The sequence below is a fragment of the Pristiophorus japonicus genome, chromosome 15 (genome assembly GCF_044704955.1).
Source record: "Pristiophorus japonicus isolate sPriJap1 chromosome 15, sPriJap1.hap1, whole genome shotgun sequence".
NCBI classification, from domain to species: Eukaryota; Metazoa; Chordata; class Chondrichthyes; family Pristiophoridae; genus Pristiophorus; species Pristiophorus japonicus.
In genome coordinates this window covers 95,596,120-95,617,600 of record NC_091991.1, presented here as the reverse complement: position 1 = coordinate 95,617,600, position 21,481 = coordinate 95,596,120, and the positions used below count along the sequence as shown (strand labels likewise).

The 21,481-nt window shown below is 60.2% G+C and overlaps 1 protein-coding gene across 3 annotated transcripts in view; it reads right to left on the bottom strand.

The window, feature by feature from the left end:
- The window catches only part of mical3a (microtubule associated monooxygenase, calponin and LIM domain containing 3a), a 637,446-nt gene that overhangs the window by 169,828 nt on the left and 446,137 nt on the right, over nucleotides 1-21,481 (bottom strand). For all 3 annotated transcript variants that reach the window (XM_070900720.1, XM_070900722.1, XM_070900721.1), the window contains one exon: nucleotides 1,326-1,516. In XM_070900720.1, coding sequence (XP_070756821.1) covers nucleotides 1,326-1,516 — 191 coding nt within the window. The remainder of the gene's footprint in view (nucleotides 1-1,325; nucleotides 1,517-21,481) is intronic.

The window sequence follows — 21,481 nt, the reverse complement described above, 5'->3', positions numbered from 1 at the left end:
CCCCCTACTGACCCTCATCCCCAGTACATTAACCCCCCACTGAACCCCATCCCCAGTACATTAACCCCCCACTTACCCCCATCCCATTAACCCCCCACTGAACCCCATCCCCAGTACATTAACTGTCCCACTGAACCCCATCCCCAGTACATTAACCCACCCACTGAACCCCATCCCCAGTACATTAGCTCCCCCAATGAACCCCATCCCCAGTACATTAACTGTCCCACTGAACCCCATCCCCAGTAGATTAACTCCCCCACTGAACCCATCCCCAGTACATTAACTCCCCACTGAACCCCATCCCCCAGTACATTAACTCCCCACTGAACCCCATCCCCAGAACATTAACTCCCCCACTGAACCCCATTCCCAGTACATTAACTCGCCCACTGAACACCATGCCCAGTACATTAACTCCCCCACTGAACCCCATCCCCAGTACATTAACTCTCCCACTGAACCCCATCCCCAGTACATTAACCCTCCCACTGAACCCCATCCCCAGTACATTAACCCCCCACTGAACCCCATCCCTCAGCACATTAACCCCCCCACTGAACCCCATCCCCAGTAGATTAACCCCCCCACTGAACCCCATCCCCAGTACATTAACTGTCCCACTGAACCCCATCCCCAGTACATTAACCCACCCACTGAACCCCATCCCCAGTACATTAGCTCCCCCGTGAACCCCATTCCCAGTACATTAACTCCCCCACTGAACCCCATCCCCAGTACATTAACTCCCCCACTGAACCCTATCCCCAGTACATTAACTCTCCCACTGAACCCCATCCCCCAGTACATTAACTCCCCCATGAAATCCATTCCCAGTACATTAACTCCCCCACTGAACCCCATCCCCAGTACATTAACTCCCCCACTGAACCCCATCCCCAGTACATTACCTGTCCCACTGAACCCTACCCCCCAGTACATTAACTCCCCCAATGAACCCCATCCCCAGTACATTACCTGTCCGACTGAACCCCATCCGCAGGACATTAACTCCCCCACTGAACCCAATCCCCAGGACATTAACTCCCCCACTGAACCCCATCCCCAGTACATTAACCCCGTGTTGATGGCCTCTGATGATCCCTCTGTTACCTGGACTGCCCTCAACGACCACTCGGGATCCTGCACGAGGGAGCTGCAGGCCTGAAGCCATGCACTCCCTGTGGCAGTGAAACCCAGTGTTGTGTACCACCGAAAGGGACGGGCCGCCTGCACTATCCTGGACTTCACACAATGAGTTTACGTGGCCCCTTCAGTCAGGGTTTAAGATCACAGCCTGAAACCCGTGAGCCTGCATCACTCACCGTAACTCGATTCCGATTGTTCCTCATCCTCATCCTCAGCCTCTGTGTCTCCTTCGGGATTGCCCTTCAGCAGCCGATGTATCCTCACAGCTTCCATCCACGGAACACCGCCCAGGTCTGAGGGAGCTAGGTCCTCACCCTCCTCGTCTTCCTCGTCCTCGTCCTCCATCTCATACTCAGAGCTACTGCAACTGAACCCAAAAAGTGCCTTTTATAAACAGTAGTGTGACTCCATTCTATGGCACAGCTGGTATACCAGAGAATGAACCAATCCGCGTACAGGGGCTGTAACAGACAGACAGGAACCAGACAGGAACAGACGTGAACAGGCTAGAGCCAGTTTGAACCAGATGGGCCCAGACACAACCAGTCAGGAACCGGACAGATCAGACGGGAACCAGACAGGACCAGACACGACCGGATATGACCAGACATGACCGGGTATGATCGGATATGACAGCAAAAATTCCCTTCAACCTGGCGTATAATCAACATGTAACAAGATTGACACGAAGGCTCCAACAAGTCTTGGCCGGCGCTGACCCGCTGACTCTCACTGACCACTGACCCGCTGCCACTCACTGACCACTGACCCGCTGACACTCACTGACCCACTGCCCCTCACTGACCACTGACTCTCACTGACCCGCTGACTCTCACTGACCCGCTGCCCCTCACTAACCACTGACCCGCTGACACTCACTGACCACTGACTCTCACTGACCACTGACCCTCACTGACCACTGACCCACTGACTCTCACTGACCACTGACCCACTGACTCTCACTGACCACTGACCCGCTGACTCTCACTGACCCACTGCCCCTCACTGACCATTGAGCTGCTGACTATCACTGACCCGCTGCCCCTCACTGACCACTGACCCGCTGCCCCTCACTGACCACTGACCCTCACTGACCAGTGACCCGCTGACTCTCACTGACCACTGACCCGCTGCCCCTCACTGACCACTGATCCACTGACTCTCACTGACCACTGACACTCACTGACCACTGACTCTCACTGACCGCTGACTCTCACTGACCACTGACCCGCTGCCCCTCACTGACCACTGACCTGCTGACTCTCACTGACCACTGACCCACTGCCCCTCACTGACCCGCTGACTCACTGACCCACTGCCCCTCACTGCCCACTGACCCGCTGACTCTCACTGACCACTGACCTGCTGCCCCTCACTGACCACTGACCCGCTGACTCACTGACCCACTGCCCCTCACTGACCAGCTGCCCCTCATTGACCACTGACCCACTGCCCCTCACTGACCACTGACCCGCTGACTCTCACTGACCCACTGCCCCTCACTGACCCACTGCCCCTCACTGACCACTGACTCTCACTGACCACTGACCCTCACTGACCCACTGACCCTCACTGACCATTGAGCCGCTGACTCTCACTGACCACTGACACGCTGCCCCTCACTGACCACTGACCCGCTGACTCGCACTGACCACTGACCCGCTGACTCTCACTGACCACTGACCCACTGCCCCTCACTGACCACTGACTCTCACTGATCACTGACCCACTGCCCCTCACTGACCACTGACTCTCACTGACCGCTGACTCTCACTGACCACTGACCGGCTGCCCCTCACTGACCACTGACCTGCTGACTCTCACTGACCACTGAACAGGGGCCCTCACTGACCACTGACCCGCTGACCACTGACCCACTGACTCTCACTGACCATTGACCCGCTGACTCTCACTGACCACTGACCCGCTGCCCCTCACTGACCACTGCCCCTCTGCCCCTCACTGACCACTGACCCGCTGACTCTCACTGACCCGCTGCCCCTCACTGACCACTGAGCCATTCCCCCTCACTGACCACTGACTCTCACTAACCCGCTGACACTCACTGACCACTGACCCTCACTGACCACTGACTCTCACTGACCCACTGACCCTCACTGACCACTGACCTGCTGCCCCTCACTGACCACTGACCCGCTGATTCTCACTGACCCACTGCCCCTCTCTGACCACTGACCCGCTGCCCCTCACTGACCCACTGCCCCTCACTGACCACTGACCCGCTGCCCCTCACTGACCACTGACCCGCTGACTCTCACTGACCACTGACCCTCACTGACCAGCTGACTCTCACTGACCACTGACCCGCTGCCCCTCAAGGACCCGCTGCCTCTCACTGACCCGCTGCCTCTCACGGACCACTGACCCGCTGCCTCTCACTGACCACTGACCCACTGCCCCTCACTGACCCGCTGACTCTCACTGAACCACTGACCACTGACTCTCACTGACCAGCTGACTCTCACTGACACACTGCCCCTCACTGACCACTGACCCCCTGCCCCTCACTGACCATTAACCCGCTGACTCTCACTGACCACTGACCCACTGCCCCTCACTGACCACTGACTCTCACTGACCACTGACCCGCTGACTCTCACTGACCACTGACCCGCTGCCCCTCACTGACCACTGACTCTCACTGACCCACTGACTCACTGACCACTGACCTACTGCCCCTCCCTGACCACTGACCCTCACTGACCCACTGCCCCTCACTGACCACTGACCCGCTGACTATCACTGACCCGCTGCCTCTCACTGACCACTGACCCTCACGGACCCGCTGCCTCTCACTGACCCGCTGCCTCTCACTGACCCACGGCCCCTCACGGACCCACTGTCTCTCACTGACCACTGACCCGCTGCCTCTCACTGACCCACTGCCCCTCACTGACTCGCTGACCCACTGTCTCTCACTGACCACTGACCCGCTGACTCTCACTGACCACTGATCCACTGCCCCTCACTGACCACTGACTCTCACTGATCCACTGCCCCTCACTGACCACTGACCCGCTGCCCCTCACTGACCACTGACCCGCTGACTCTCACTGACCACTGACCCACTGCCCCTCACTGACCACTGACCCGCTGACTCTCACTGACCACTGACCCGATGCCCCTCACTGATCACTGACCCACTGCCCCTCACTGACCACTGACCCGCTGACTATCACTGACCGTTGACCCGCTGCCCCTCACTGACCACTGACTCTCAGTGACCACTGACCCGTTGACTCTCACTGACCCACTGCCCCTCACTGACCACTGACTCTCACTGACCACTTTCCTGCTGACTCTCACTGACCACTGACCCACTGCCCCTCACTGACCACTGACCTGCTGACTCTCACTGACCCACTGCCCCTCACTGACCATTGACCCGCTGACTCTCACTGACCACTGACCCACTTCCCCTCACTGACCACTGACTCTCACTGACCACTGACCCGCTGACTCTCACTGACCACTGACCCGCTGCCCCTCACTGACCACTGATTCACTGCCCCTCACTGACCACTGACCCACTGACTCTCACTGACCACTGACCCACTGCCCCTCACTGACCACTGACTCTCACTGACCACTGACCCGCTGCCCCTCACTGACCACTGACTCTCACTGACCTACTGCCCCTCACTGACCACTGACCCACTGACTCTCACTGACCACTGACCCGCTGCTCCTCACTGACCACTGACACTCACTGACCACTGACCCACTGCCACTCACTGACCCGCTGACTCTCACTGACCATTGACCCGATGCCCCTCACTGACCACTGACCCACTGCACCTCACTGACCACTGACCCGCTGACTCTCACTGACCACTGACCCGCTGCCCATCACTGACCACTGACTCTCACTGACCACTGATCCGTTGACTCTCACTGACCACTGACCCGCTGCCCCTCACTGACCACTGACCCGCTGACTCTCAATGACCACTGACCCACTGCCCCTCACTGACCACTGACCCGCTGACTCTCACTGACCACTTACCTGCTGACTCTCACTGACCCACTGCCCCTCACTGACCACTGACCTGCTGACTCTCACTGACCCGCTGCCCCTCACTGACCACTGACTCGCTGACTCTCACTGACCACTGACCCGCAGACTCTCTCTGACCACTGATCCGCTGACTCTCACTGACCACTCACCCGCTGCCCATCACGGACCCGCTGCCTCTCACTGACCCACTGCCCCTAACGGACCCACTGCCCCTCACTGACCCACTGCCCCTCACGGACCCACTGCCTCTCACTGACCACTGACTCTCACTGACCACTGACCCACTGACTCTCACTGACCCGCTGCCTCTCACGGACCTGCTGCCTCTCACGGACCCGCTGCCCCTCACTGACCACTGACTCTCACTGACCACTGACCCTCACTGACCAATGAACGGCTGACTCTCACTGACCACTGACCCGCTGACTCTCACTGACCCACTGCCCCTCACTGACCACTGACCCGCTGACTCTCACTGACCACTGACCCACTGTCCCTCACTGACCCGCCGCCCCTCACTGACCACTGACCCGCCGCCCCTCACCGACCCGATGACTCTCACTGACCACTGACCCGCTGTCCTTCACTGACCACTGACCCACTGCCCCTCACTGACCACTGACCCGCTGCCCCTCACTGACCACTGACCCGCTGACCCTCACTGACCACTGACTCTCACTGACCGCTGACTCTCACTGACCACTAACCCTCACTGAACACTGACCCGCTGACTCTCACTGACCCACTGCCCCTCACTGACACGCTGACTCTCACTGACCACTGACCCACTGCCCCTCACTGACCACTGACTCTCACTGACCCACTGCTCACGGACCCGCTGACTCTCACTGACCACTAACCCTCACTGAACACTGACCCGCTGACTCTCACTGACCCGCTGACTCTCACTGACCCACTGCCCCTCACTGACCACAGACTCTTACTGACCACTGACCCACTGCCCCTCACTGACCACTGACCCGCTGATTCTCACTGACCCACTGCCCCTCACTGACGCACTGCCTCTCACTGACCCACTGCCCCTCACTGACCACTGACCCGTTGACTCACTGACCACTGACTCTCACTGACCACTGACCCACTGCCCCTCACTGTCCACTGACCCGCTGACTCTCACTGACCACTGACCCGCTGCTCCTCACTGATCACTGACCCGCTGACCCTCATTGACCTGCTGACTCTCACTGACCACTGAAGCGCTGACTCTCACTGACCTGCTGACTCTCACTGACCACTGACCCATTGCCTCTGACTGACCACTGACCCACTGCCCCTCACTGACCACTGACCCGCTGACTCTCACTGACCACTGACCCGCTGCTCCTCACTGATCACTGACCCGCTGACCCTCACTGACCCGCTGACTCTAACTGACCATTGACTCGCTGACTCTCACTGACCACTGACCCACTGCCCCTCACTGACTAGTGACCCGCTGACTCTCACTGACCCACTGCCCTCACTGACCACTGACCTGCTGACTCACTGACCACTGACCCGCTGACTCTCACTGACCACTGACCCACTGCCCCTCACTGACCACTGACTCTCACTGACCCGCTGACTCTCACTGACCACTGACCCGCTGCCCCTCACTGACCACTGACCCGCTGACTCTCACTGATCACTGACCCGCTGACTCTCACTGACCCGCTGAATCTCACGGACCCACTGCCCCTCACGGACCCGCTGTCCCTTACTGACTACTGACTCTCACTGACCACTGACCTGCTGCCTCTCACTGACCCACTGCCCCTCACTGACCACTGACCCGCTGACTCTCACTGACCACAGACTCTTACTGACCACTGACCCACTGCCCCGCTGATTCTCACTGACCCACTGCCCCTCACTGACGCACTGCCTCTCACTGACCCACTGCCCCTCACTGACCACTGACCCGTTGACTCACTGACCACTGACCTGCTGACTCTCACTGACCACTGACCCACTGCCCCTCACTGTCCACTGACCCACTGCTCCTCACTGATCACTGACCCGCTGACCCTCACTGACCCGCTGACTCTCACTGACCACTGAAGCGCTGACTCTCACTGACCTGCTGACTCTCACTGACCACTGACCCGCTGCCTCTCACTGACCACTGACCCACTGCCCCTCACTGACCACTGACCCGCTGACTCTCACTGACCACTCACCCGCTGCTCCTCACTGATCACTGACCCGCTGACCCTCACTGACCCGCTGACTCTAACTGACCATTGACCCGCTGACTCTCACTGACCACTGACCCACTGCCCCTCACTGACTAGTGACCCGCTGACTCTCACTGACCCACTGCCCTCACTGACCACTGACCTGCTGACTCACTGACCACTGACTCTCACTGACCACTGACCCACTGCCCCTCACTGACCACTGACTCTCACTGACCCGCTGACTCTCACTGACCACTGACCTGCTGCCCCTCACTGACCACTGACCCGCTGACTCTCACTGACCACTGACCCGCTGACTCTCACTGACCACTGACCCACTGCCTCTCACTGACCCGCTGCCTCTCACTGACCACGGACCTGCTGCCTCTCACTGACCCACTGCCCGTCACGGACCCGCTGCCTCTCACTGTCCCACTGCCCCTCACGGACCCACTGTCTCTCACTGACCACTGACCCGCTGCCTCTCACTGACCCACTACCCCTCATGACCACTGACCCGCTGAATCTCACTGACCCACAGCCGCTCACTGACCACTGACTCACTGCCCCTCACTGACAACTGACCCGCTGATGCTCACTGACCACTGACTCTCACTGATCCACTGCCCCTCACTGACCACTGACCCGCTGGCTCTCACTGACCCGATGCCCCTCACTGACCCACTGCCCCTCACTGACCACGGACCCGTTGACTCTCACTGACCACTGACTCTCACTGACCACTGACACGCTGCCCCTCACTGACCACGGACTCTCACTGACCACTGACCTGCTGCCCCTCACTGACCACTGACCCGCTGACTCTCACTGACCACTGACCCGCTGACTCTCACTGACCACTTACCTGCTGACTCTCACTGACCACTGACCCACTGCCCCTCACTGACCACTGACCTGCTGACTCTCACTGACCCACTGACTCTCACTGACCACTGAAGCGCTGACTCTCACTGACCTGCTGACTCTCACTGACCACTGACCCACTGCCTCTCACTGACCCGCTGTCTCTCACTGACCACTGACCCACTGCCCCTCACTGTCCACTGACCCGCTGACTCTCACTGACCACTGACCCGCTGCTCCTCACTGATCACTGACCCGCTGACCCTCACTGACCCGCTGACTCTCACTGACCACTGAAGCGCTGACTCTCACTGACCTGCTGACTCTCACTGACCACTGACTCTCACTGACCCGCTGCCTCTCACTGACCACTGACCCACTGCCCCTCACTGACCACTGACCCACTGACTCTCACTGACCACTGACCCGCTGCTCCTCACTGATCACTGACCCGCTGACCCTCACTGACCCGCTGACTCTAACTGACCATTGACCCGCTGACTCTCACTGACCACTGACCCACTGCCCCTCACTGACTAGTGACCCGCTGACTCTCACTGACCCACTGCCCTCACTGACCACTGACCTGCTGACTCACTGACCCTCACTGACCACTGACCCGCTGACTCTTACTGACCACTGACCTGCTGCCCCTCACTGACCACTGACTCTCACTGACCACTGACTCTCTGACCACTGACCCGCTGACTCTCACTGACCCGCTGCCTCTCACCGACCCACTGCCCCTCAGGGACCCGCTGCCTCTCACTGACCCACTGCCCCTCACGGACCCACTGTCTCTCACTGACCACTGACCCGCTGCCTCTCACGGACCCGCTATCTCGCACTGACCACTGACCCGCTGCCTCTCTCTGACCACTGACCCACTGCCCCTCACTGACTCACTGCCCCTCACTGACCACTGACCTGCTGACTCTCACTCACCACTGACCCACTGCCCCTCACTGACCACTGACTCTCACTGACCACTGACCCGCTGACTCTCACTGACCACTGACCCACTGCCCCACACTGACCACTGACCCGCTGCCCCTCACTGACCACTGACCCGCTGACTCTCACTGATCACTGACCCGCTGACTCTCACTGACCACTGACCCACTGCCCCTCACTGACCACTGACCCGCTGACGCTCAATGACCACTGACTCTCACTGACCCGCTGACTCACTGCCCCTCATTGACCACTGACCCGCTGACTCTCACTTACCACTGACCCGCTGACTCTCACTGACCCGCTGCCCCTCACTGACCACTGACCCGCTGACTCTCACTGACCACTGATCCACTGCCCCTCACTGACCACTGACCCGCTGACTCTCACTGACCACTGACCTGCTGACTCTCACTGACCCGCTGCCCCTCACGGACCCGCTGCCTCTCACTGACCCACTGCCCCTCACGGACCCGCTGTCCCTCACGGACCCGCTGCCCCTTACTGACCACTGACTCTCACTGACCCGCTGCCTCTCACTGACCCACTGCCCCTCACTGACCACTGACCCGCTGACTCTCACTGACCACTGACCCACTGCCCCTCACTGACCACTGACCCGCTGACTCTCCCTGACCACTGACCTGCTGACTCTCACTGACCCGCTGCCCCTCACGGACCCGCTGCCTGTCACTGACCCACTGCCCCTCATGGACCCGCTGTCCCTTACTGACCACTGACTCTCACTGACCACTGACCCGCTGCCTCTCACTGACCACTGACCCGCTGACTCTCACTGACCACAGACTCTTACTGACCACTGACCCACTGCCCCTCACTGACCACTGACCCGCTGACTCTCACTGACCACTGACACGCTGACTCTCACTGACCCACTGCCCCTCAGTGACCACTGACCCGCTGACTCTCACTGACCACTGACACGCTGCCCCTCACTGACCACTGACCCACTGCCCCTCACTGACCACTGACTCTCGCTGACCACTGACCCGCTGACTCTCACTGACCCACTGCCCCTCACTGACCACTGACCCGCAAACTCTCACTGAACCACTGATCCGTTGACTCACTGACCACTGACTCTCACTGACCCACTGCCCCTCACTGACAACTGACCCGCTGACTCTCACTGCCCACTGACCCTCACTGACCACTGACCCGCTGACTCTCACTGACCACTGACCCGCTGTCTCTCACTGACCCGCTGAATCTCACTGACAAGCTGACTCTCACTGACCCACTGCCCCTCACTGACCACTGACCCACTGCCCCTCACTGACCACTGACCTGCTGACTCTCACTGACCACTGACCTGCTGACTCTCACTGACCCGCTGCCCCTCACGGACCCGCTGCCTCTCACTGACCCACTGCCCCTCACGGACCCGCTGTCCCTTACTGACTACTGACTCTCACTGACCACTGACTCTCACTGACCACAGACTCTTACTGACCACTGACCCACTGCCCTCACTGACCACTGACCTGCTGACTCACTGACCACTGACCCGCTGACTCTCACTGACCACTGACTCTCACTGACCCGCTGACTCTCACTGACCGCTGACTCTCACTGACCACTGACCCGCTGACTCTCACTGACCCGCTGCCTCTCACGGACCCACTGCCCTTCACTCACTCACAGCCCCTCACTGACCACTGACCTGCTGACTCTCACTCACTACTGACCCACTGCCCCTCACTGACCACTGACTCTCACTGACCACTGACCCACTGCCCCTCACTGACCACTGACTCGCTGACTCTCAATGACCACTGACCCGCTGACTCTCACTGACCACTGACCCACTGCCCCTCACTGACCACTGACTCTCACTGACCACTGACCCGCTGACTCTCACTGACCACTGACCCGCTGACTCTCACTGACCACTGACCCTCACTGACAACTGTCCCGCTGACTCTCACTGACCCTCACTGACCCACTGCCCATCACTGACCACTGACCCGCTGACTCTCACTGACCCACTGCCCCTCACTGACCACTGACCCGCTGACTCTCACTGACCACTGACCCGCTGACTCTCACTGCCCCTCACTGACCACTGTCCCGCTGACTCTCACTGACCACTGACCCTCACTGACCCACTGCCCATCACTGACCACTGACCACTGACCCACTGCCCCTCACTGACCACTGACCCGCTGACGCTCAATGACCACTGACTCTCACTGACCCGCTGACTCACTGACTCTCGCTGACCCACTGCCACTCATTGACCACTGACCCGCTGACTCTCACTTACCACTGACCCGCTGACTCTCACTGACCCGCTGCCCCTCACTGACCACTGACCCGCTGACTCTCACTGACCACTGACCCACTGCCCCTCACTGACCACTGACTCGCTGACTCTCACTGACCACTGACCTGCTGACTCTCACTGACCCGCTGCCCCTCACGGACCCGCTGCCTCTCACTGACCCACTGCCCCTCACGGACCCGCTGTCCCTCACGGATCCACTGCCCCTTACTGACCACTGACCCGCTGCCTCTCACTGACCCACTGCCCCTCACGGACCCACTGCCCCGCTGACTCTCACTGACCACTGACTCTTACTGACCACTGACCCACTGCCCCTCACTGACCACTGACCCGCTGATTCTCACTGACCCACTGCCCCTCACTGACCAGTGACCCACTGCCCCTCACTGACCTCTGACCCGCTGACTCTCACTGACCGCTGACCCACTGCCCCTCACTGACCACTGACCCGCTGACTCTCACTGACCACTGACCCGCTGCTCCTCACTGATCACTGACCCGCTGACCCTCATTGACCTGCTGACTCTCACTGACCATTGACTCGCTGACTCTCACTGACCGCTGACCCACTGCCCCTCACTGACCACTGACCCGCTGACTCTCACTGACCACTGACCCGCTGCTCCTCACTGATCACTGACCCGCTGACCCTCACTGACCCGCTGACTCTAACTGACCATTGACTCGCTGACTCTCACTGACCACTGACCCACTGCCCCTCACTGACTAGTGACCCGCTGACTCTCACTGACCCACTGCCCTCACTGACCACTGACCTGCTGACTCACTGACCCGCTGACTCTCACTGACCACTGACCCACTGCCCCTCACTGACCACTGACTCTCACTGACCCGCTGACTCTCACTGACCACTGACCCGCTGCCCCTCACTGACCACTGACCCGCTGACTCTCACTGATCACTGACCCGCTGACTCTCACTGACCCGCTGAATCTCACGGACCCACTGCCCCTCACGGACCCGCTGTCCCTTACTGACTACTGACTCTCACTGACCACTGACCTGCTGCCTCTCACTGACCCACTGCCCCTCACTGACCACTGACCCGCTGACTCTCACTGACCACAGACTCTTACTGACCACTGACCCACTGCCCCTCACTGACCACTGACCCGCTGATTCTCACTGACCCACTGCCCCTCACTGACGCACTGCCTCTCACTGACCCACTGCCCCTCACTGACCACTGACCCGTTGACTCACTGACCACTGACCTGCTGACTCTCACTGACCACTGACCCACTGCCCCTCACTGTCCACTGACCCACTGCTCCTCACTGATCACTGACCCGCTGACCCTCACTGACCCGCTGACTCTCACTGACCACTGAAGCGCTGACTCTCACTGACCTGCTGACTCTCACTGACCACTGACCCGCTGCCTCTCACTGACCACTGACCCACTGCCCCTCACTGACCACTGACCCGCTGACTCTCACTGACCACTCACCCGCTGCTCCTCACTGATCACTGACCCGCTGACCCTCACTGACCCGCTGACTCTAACTGACCATTGACCCGCTGACTCTCACTGACCACTGACCCACTGCCCCTCACTGACTAGTGACCCGCTGACTCTCACTGACCCACTGCCCTCACTGACCACTGACCTGCTGACTCACTGACCACTGACTCTCACTGACCACTGACCCACTGCCCCTCACTGACCACTGACTCTCACTGACCCGCTGACTCTCACTGACCACTGACCTGCTGCCCCTCACTGACCACTGACCCGCTGACTCTCACTGACCACTGACCCGCTGACTCTCACTGACCACTGACCCACTGCCTCTCACTGACCACGGACCTGCTGCCTCTCACTGACCCACTGCCCGTCACGGACCCGCTGCCTCTCACTGTCCCACTGCCCCTCACGGACCCACTGTCTCTCACTGACCACTGACCCGCTGCCTCTCACTGACCCACTACCCCTCATGACCACTGACCCGCTGAATCTCACTGACCCACAGCCGCTCACTGACCACTGACTCACTGCCCCTCACTGACAACTGACCCGCTGATGCTCACTGACCACTGACTCTCACTGATCCACTGCCCCTCACTGACCACTGACCCGCTGGCTCTCACTGACCCGATGCCCCTCACTGACCCACTGCCCCTCACTGACCACGGACCCGTTGACTCTCACTGACCACTGACTCTCACTGACCACTGACACGCTGCCCCTCACTGACCACGGACTCTCACTGACCACTGACCTGCTGCCCCTCACTGACCACTGACCCGCTGACTCTCACTGACCACTGACCCGCTGACTCTCACTGACCACTTACCTGCTGACTCTCACTGACCACTGACCCACTGCCCCTCACTGACCACTGACCTGCTGACTCTCACTGACCCACTGACTCTCACTGAAGCGCTGACTCTCACTGACCTGCTGACTCTCACTGACCACTGACCCACTGCCTCTCACTGACCCGCTGTCTCTCACTGACCACTGACCCACTGCCCCTCACTGTCCACTGACCCGCTGACTCTCACTGACCACTGACCCGCTGCTCCTCACTGATCACTGACCCGCTGACCCTCACTGACCCGCTGACTCTCACTGACCACTGAAGCGCTGACTCTCACTGACCTGCTGACTCTCACTGACCACTGACTCTCACTGACCCGCTGCCTCTCACTGACCACTGACCCACTGCCCCTCACTGACCACTGACCCACTGACTCTCACTGACCACTGACCCGCTGCTCCTCACTGATCACTGACCCGCTGACCCTCACTGACCCGCTGACTCTAACTGACCATTGACCCGCTGACTCTCACTGACCACTGACCCACTGCCCCTCACTGACTAGTGACCTGCTGACTCTCACTGACCCACTGCCCTCACTGACCACTGACCTGCTGACTCACTGACCCTCACTGACCACTGACCCGCTGACTCTTACTGACCACTGACCTGCTGCCCCTCACTGACCACTGACTCTCACTGACCACTGACTCTCTGACCACTGACCCGCTGACTCTCACTGACCCGCTGCCTCTCACCGACCCACTGCCCCTCAGGGACCCGCTGCCTCTCACTGACCCACTGCCCCTCACGGACCCACTGTCTCTCACTGACCACTGACCCGCTGCCTCTCACGGACCCGCTATCTCGCACTGACCACTGACCCGCTGCCTCTCTCTGACCACTGACCCACTGCCCCTCACTGACTCACTGCCCCTCACTGACCACTGACCTGCTGACTCTCACTCACCACTGACCCACTGCCCCTCACTGACCACTGACTCTCACTGACCACTGACTCTCACTGACCACTGACCCGCTGACTCTCACTGACCACTGACCCACTGCCCCACACTGACCACTGACCCGCTGCCCCTCACTGACCACTGACCCGCTGACTCTCACTGATCACTGACCCGCTGACTCTCACTGACCACTGACCCACTGCCCCTCACTGACCACTGACCCGCTGACGCTCAATGACCACTGACTCTCACTGACCCGCTGACTCACTGCCCCTCATTGACCACTGACCCGCTGACTCTCACTTACCACTGACCCGCTGACTCTCACTGACCCGCTGCCCCTCACTGACCACTGACCCGCTGACTCTCACTGACCACTGATCCACTGCCCCTCACTGACCACTGACCCGCTGACTCTCACTGACCACTGACCTGCTGACTCTCACTGACCCGCTGCCCCTCACGGACCCGCTGCCTCTCACTGACCCACTGCCCCTCACGGACCCGCTGTCCCTCACGGACCCGCTGCCCCTTACTGACCACTGACTCTCACTGACCCGCTGCCTCTCACTGACCCACTGCCCCTCACTGACCACTGACCCGCTGACTCTCACTGACCACTGACCCACTGCCCCTCACTGACCACTGACCCGCTGACTCTCCCTGACCACTGACCTGCTGACTCTCACTGACCCGCTGCCCCTCACGGACCCGCTGCCTGTCACTGACCCACTGCCCCTCATGGACCCGCTGTCCCTTACTGACCACTGACTCTCACTGACCACTGACCCGCTGCCTCTCACTGACCACTGACCCGCTGACTCTCACTGACCACAGACTCTTACTGACCACTGACCCACTGCCCCTCACTGACCACTGACCCGCTGACTCTCACTGACCACTGACACGCTGACTCTCACTGACCCACTGCCCCTCAGTGACCACTGACCCGCTGACTCTCACTGACCACTGACCCGCTGCCCCTCACTGACCACTGACCCACTGCCCCTCACTGACCACTGACTCTCGCTGACCACTGACCCGCTGACTCTCACTGACCCACTGCCCCTCACTGACCACTGACCCGCAAACTCTCACTGAACCACTGATCCGTTGACTCACTGACCACTGACTCTCACTGACCCACTGCCCCTCACTGACAACTGACCCGCTGACTCTCACTGCCCACTGACCCTCACTGACCACTGACCCGCTGACTCTCACTGACCACTGACCCGCTGTCTCTCACTGACCCGCTGAATCTCACTGACAAGCTGACTCTCACTGACCCTCTGCCCCTCACTGACCACTGACCCACTGCCCCTCACTGACCACTGACCTGCTGACTCTCACTGACCCGCTGCCCCTCACGGACCCGCTGCCTCTCACTGACCCACTGCCCCTCACGGACCCGCTGTCCCTTACTGGCTACTGACTCTCACTGACCACTGACTCTCACTGACCACAGACTCTTACTGACCACTGACCCACTGCCCTCACTGACCACTGACCTGCTGACTCACTGACCACTGACTCTCACTGACCACTGACTCTCACTGACCCGCTGACTCTCACTGACCGCTGACTCTCACTGACCACTGACCCGCTGACTCTCACTGACCCGCTGCCTCTCACGGACCCACTGCCCTTCACTGACTCACAGCCCCTCACTGACCACTGACCTGCTGACTTTCACTCACTACTGACCCACTGCCCCTCACTGACCACTGACTCTCACTGACCACTGACCCACTGCCCCTCACTGACCACTGACTCGCTGACTCTCAATGACCACTGACCCGCTGACTCTCACTGACCACTGACCCACTGCCCCTCACTGACCACTGACCCGCTGCCCCTCACTGACCACTGACCCGCTGACTCTCACTGACCACTGACCCGCTGACTCTCACTGACCACTGACCCTCACTGACAACTGTCCCGCTGACTCTCACTGACCCTCACTGACCCACTGCCCATCACTGACCACTGACCCGCTGACTCTCACTGACCCACGGCCCCTCACTGACCACTGACCCGCTGACTCTCACTGACCACTGACCCGCTGACTCTCACTGACACTCACTGACCACTGTCCCGCTGACTCTCACTGACCACTGACCCTCACTGACCCACTGCCCATCACTGACCACTGACCCACTGCCCCTCACTGACCACTGACCCGCTGACGCTCAATGACCACTGACTCTCACTGACCCGCTGACTCACTGACTCTCGCTGACCCACTGCCCCTCATTGACCACTGACCCGCTGACTCTCACTTACCACTGACCCGCTGACTCTCACTGACCCGCTGCCCCTCACTGACCACTGACCCGCTGACTCTCACTGACCACTGACCCACTGCCCCTCACTGACCACTGACTCGCTGACTCTCACTGACCACTGACCTGCTGACTCTCACTGACCCGCTGCCCCTCACGGACCCGCTGCCTCTCACTGACCCACTGCCCCTCACGGACCCGCTGTCCCTCACGGATCCACTGCCCCTTACTGACCACTGACCCGCTGCCTCTCACTGACCCACTGCCCCTCACGGACCCACTGCCCCGCTGACTCTCACTGACCACTGACTCTTACTGACCACTGACCCACTGCCCCTCACTGACCACTGACCCGCTGATTCTCACTGACCCACTGCCCCTCACTGACCAGTGACCCACTGCCCCTCACTGACCACTGACCCGCTGACTCTCACTGACCGCTAACCCACTGCCCCTCACTGACCACTGACCCGCTGACTCACACTGACCACTGACCTGCTGACTCTCACTGACCCGCTGCCCCTCACGGACCCGCTGCCTGTCACTGACCCACTGCCCCTCATGGACCCGCTGTCCCTTTCTGACCACTGACTCTCACTGACCACTGACCCGCTGCCTCTCACTGACACACTGCCCCTCACTGACCACTGACCCGCTGACTCTCACTGACCACAGACTCTTACTGACCACTGACCCACTGCCCCTCACTGACCACTGACCCGCTGACTCTCACTGACCACTGACACGCTGACTCTCACTGACCCACTGCCCCTCAGTGACCACTGACCCGCTGACTCTCACTGACCACTGACCCGCTGCCCCTCACTGACCACTGACCCACTGCCCCTCACTGACCACTAACCCGCTGACTCTCACTGACCCACTGCCCCTCACTGACCACTGACCCGCAAACTCTCACTGAACCACTGATCCGTTGACTCACTGACCACTGACCCGCTGACTCTCACTGACCCACTGCACCTCACTGACAACTGACCCGCTGACTCTCACTGCCCACTGACCCTCACTGACCACTGACCCGCTGACTCTCACTCACCACTGACCCGCTGCCCCTCACTGACCACTGACCCGCTGACTCTCACTGACCACTGACCCGCTGACTCACTGAACCGCTGCCCCTCACTGACCACTGAACCGCTGACTCTCACTGACCACTGACCCTCACTGACCACTGACCCACTGACTCTCACTGACCTGCTGATTCTCACTGACCCACTGCCCCTCACTGACCACTGACCTGCTGACTCTCACTCGCCACTGACCCGCTGCCCCTCACTGACCACTGACCCGCTGACTCTCACTGACCACTGACTCTCACTGACCACTGACCCTCACTGACCCACTGCCCCTCACTGACCACTGACCCGCTGACTCTCACTGACCACTGACGCACTGCCCCTCACTGACAACTGACCCACTGACGCTCACTGACCACTGACTCTCACTGACCCGCTGACTCACTGACTCTCACTGACCCACTGCCCCTCATTGACCACTGACCCGCTGACTCTCACTTACCACTGACCCGCTGACTCTCACTGACCCGCTGCCCCTCACTGACCACTGACCCGCTGACTCTCACTGACCAATGACCCACTGCCCCTCACTGACCAGACCCGCTGACTCTCACTGACCACTGACCTGCTCTCACTGACCCGCTGCCCCTCACGGACCCGCTGCCTCTCACTGACCCACTGCCCCTCACGGACCCGCTGTCCCTCACGGACCCACTGCCCCTTACTGACCACAGACTCTCACTGACCACTGACCCGCTGCCTCTCACTGACCCACTGCCCCTCACGGACCCACTGCCCCGCTGACCACTGACTCTTACTGACCACTGACCCACTGCCCCTCACTGACCATTGACCCGCTGACCATCACTGACCACTGACCCGCTGATTCTCACTGACCCACTGCCGCTCACTGACCACTGACTCTCACTGACCCACTGCCCCTCACTGACCACTGACTCTCACTGACCACTGACCCGCTGCCTCTCACTGACCACTGACCCGCTGACCCTCACTGACCCGCTGACTCTAACTGACCATTGTCCCGCTGACTCTCACTGACCACTGACCCACTGCCCCTCACTGACCCACTGCACTCACTGACCACTGACCCGCTGACTCTCACTGACCACTGACCCACTGCCCCTCACTGACCACTGACCCACTGACTCACTGACTCTCACTGACCACTGACCCTCACTGACCACTGAGCCACTGACTCTCACTGACCACTGACTCTCACTGACCCGCTGCCCGTCACGGACCCGCTGCCCTCAGGGACCCGCTGCCTCTCACTGACCCACTGCCCCTCACGGACCCACTGTCTCTCACTGACCACTGACCCGCTGACGCTCAATGACCACTGACTCTCACTGACCCGCTGACGCACTGCCCCTCATTGACCACTGACCCGCTGACTCTCACTTACCACTGACCCGCTGACTCTCACTGACCCGCTGCCCCTCACTGACCACTGACTCTCACTGACCACTGATCCACTGCCCCTCACTGACCACTGACCCGCTGACTCTCACTGACCACTGACCTGCTGACTCTCACTGACCCGCTGCCCCTCACGGACCCGCTGCCTCTCACTGACCCACTGCCCCTCACGGACCCGCTGTCCCTCACGGACCCACTGCCCCTTACTGACCACTGACTCTCACTGACCCGCTGCCTCTCACTGACCCACTGCCCCTCACTGACCACTGACCCGCTGACTCTCACTGACCACTGACCCACTGCCCCTCACTGACCACTGACCCGCTGACTCTCCCTGACCACTGACCTGCTGACTCTCACTGACCTGCTGACTCTCACTGACCCGCTGCCCCTCACGGACCCGCTGCCTGTCACTGACCCACTGCCCCTCATGGACCCGCTGTCCCTTACTGACCACTGACTCTCACTGACCACTGACCCGCTGCCTCTCACTGACCACTGACCCGCTGACTCTCACTGACCACAGACTCTTACTGACCACTGACCCACTGCCCCTCACTGACCCGCTGACTCTCACTGACCACTGACACGCTGACTCTCACTGACCCACTGCCTCTCAGTGACCACTGACCCGCTGACTCTCACTGACCACTGACCCGCTGCCCCTCACTGACCACTGACCCACTGCCCCTCACTGACCACTGACTCTCGCTGACCACTGACCCGCTGACTCTCACTGACCCACTGCCCCTCACTGACCACTGACCCGCAAACTCTCACTGAACCACTGATCCGTTGACTCACTGACCACTGACTCTCACTGACCCACTGCCCCTCACTGACAACTGACCCGCTGACTCTCACTGCCCACTGACCCTCACTGACCACTGACCCGCTGACTCTCACTGACCACTGACCCGCTGTCTCTCACTGACCCGCTGAATCTCACTGACAAGCTGACTCTCACTGACCCACTGCCCCTCACTGACCACTGACCCACTGCCCCTCACTGACCACTTACCTGCTGACTCTCACTGACCACTGATCTGCTGACTCTCACTGACCCGCTGCCCCTCACGGACCCGCTGCCTCTCACTGACCCACTGCCCCTCACGGACCCGCTGTCCCTTACTGACTACTGACTCTCACTGACCACTGACTCTCACTGACCACTGACTCTCACTGACCACAGACTCTTACTGACCACTGACCCATTGCCCTCACTGACCACTGACCCGCTGACTCTCACTGACCACTGACTCTCACTGACCCGCTGACTCTCACTGACCACTGACCCGCTGACTCTCACTGACCCGCTGCCTCTCACGGACCCACTGCCCCTCACTGACTCACAGCCCCTCACTGACCACTGACCTGCTGACTCTCACTCACTACTGACCCACTGCCCCTCACTGACCACTGACTCTCACTGACCACTGACCCACTGCCCCTCACTGACCACTGACTCGCTGACTCTCAATGACCACTGACCCGCTGACTCTCACTGACTACTGACCCACTGCCCCTCACTGACCACTGACCCGCTGCCCCTCACTGACCACTGACCCGCTGACTCTCACTGACCACTGACCCGCTGACTCTCACTGACCACTGACCCTCACTGACAACTGTCCCGCTGACTCTCACTGACCCTCACTGACCCACTGCCCATCACTGACCACTGACCCGCTGACTCTCACTGACCCACTGCCCCTCACTGACCGCTGACTCTCACTGACCACTGACCCGCTGACTCTCACTGACCAACTGCCCCTCACTGACCACTGTCCCGCTGACTCTCACTGACCACTGACCCTCACTGACCCACTGCCCATCACTGACCACTGACCCGCTGACTCTCACTGACCACTGACCCACTGCCCCTCACTGACCACTGACCCGCTGACGCTCAATGACCACTGACTCTCGCTGACCCACTGCCCCTCATTGACCACTGACCCGCTGACTCTCACTT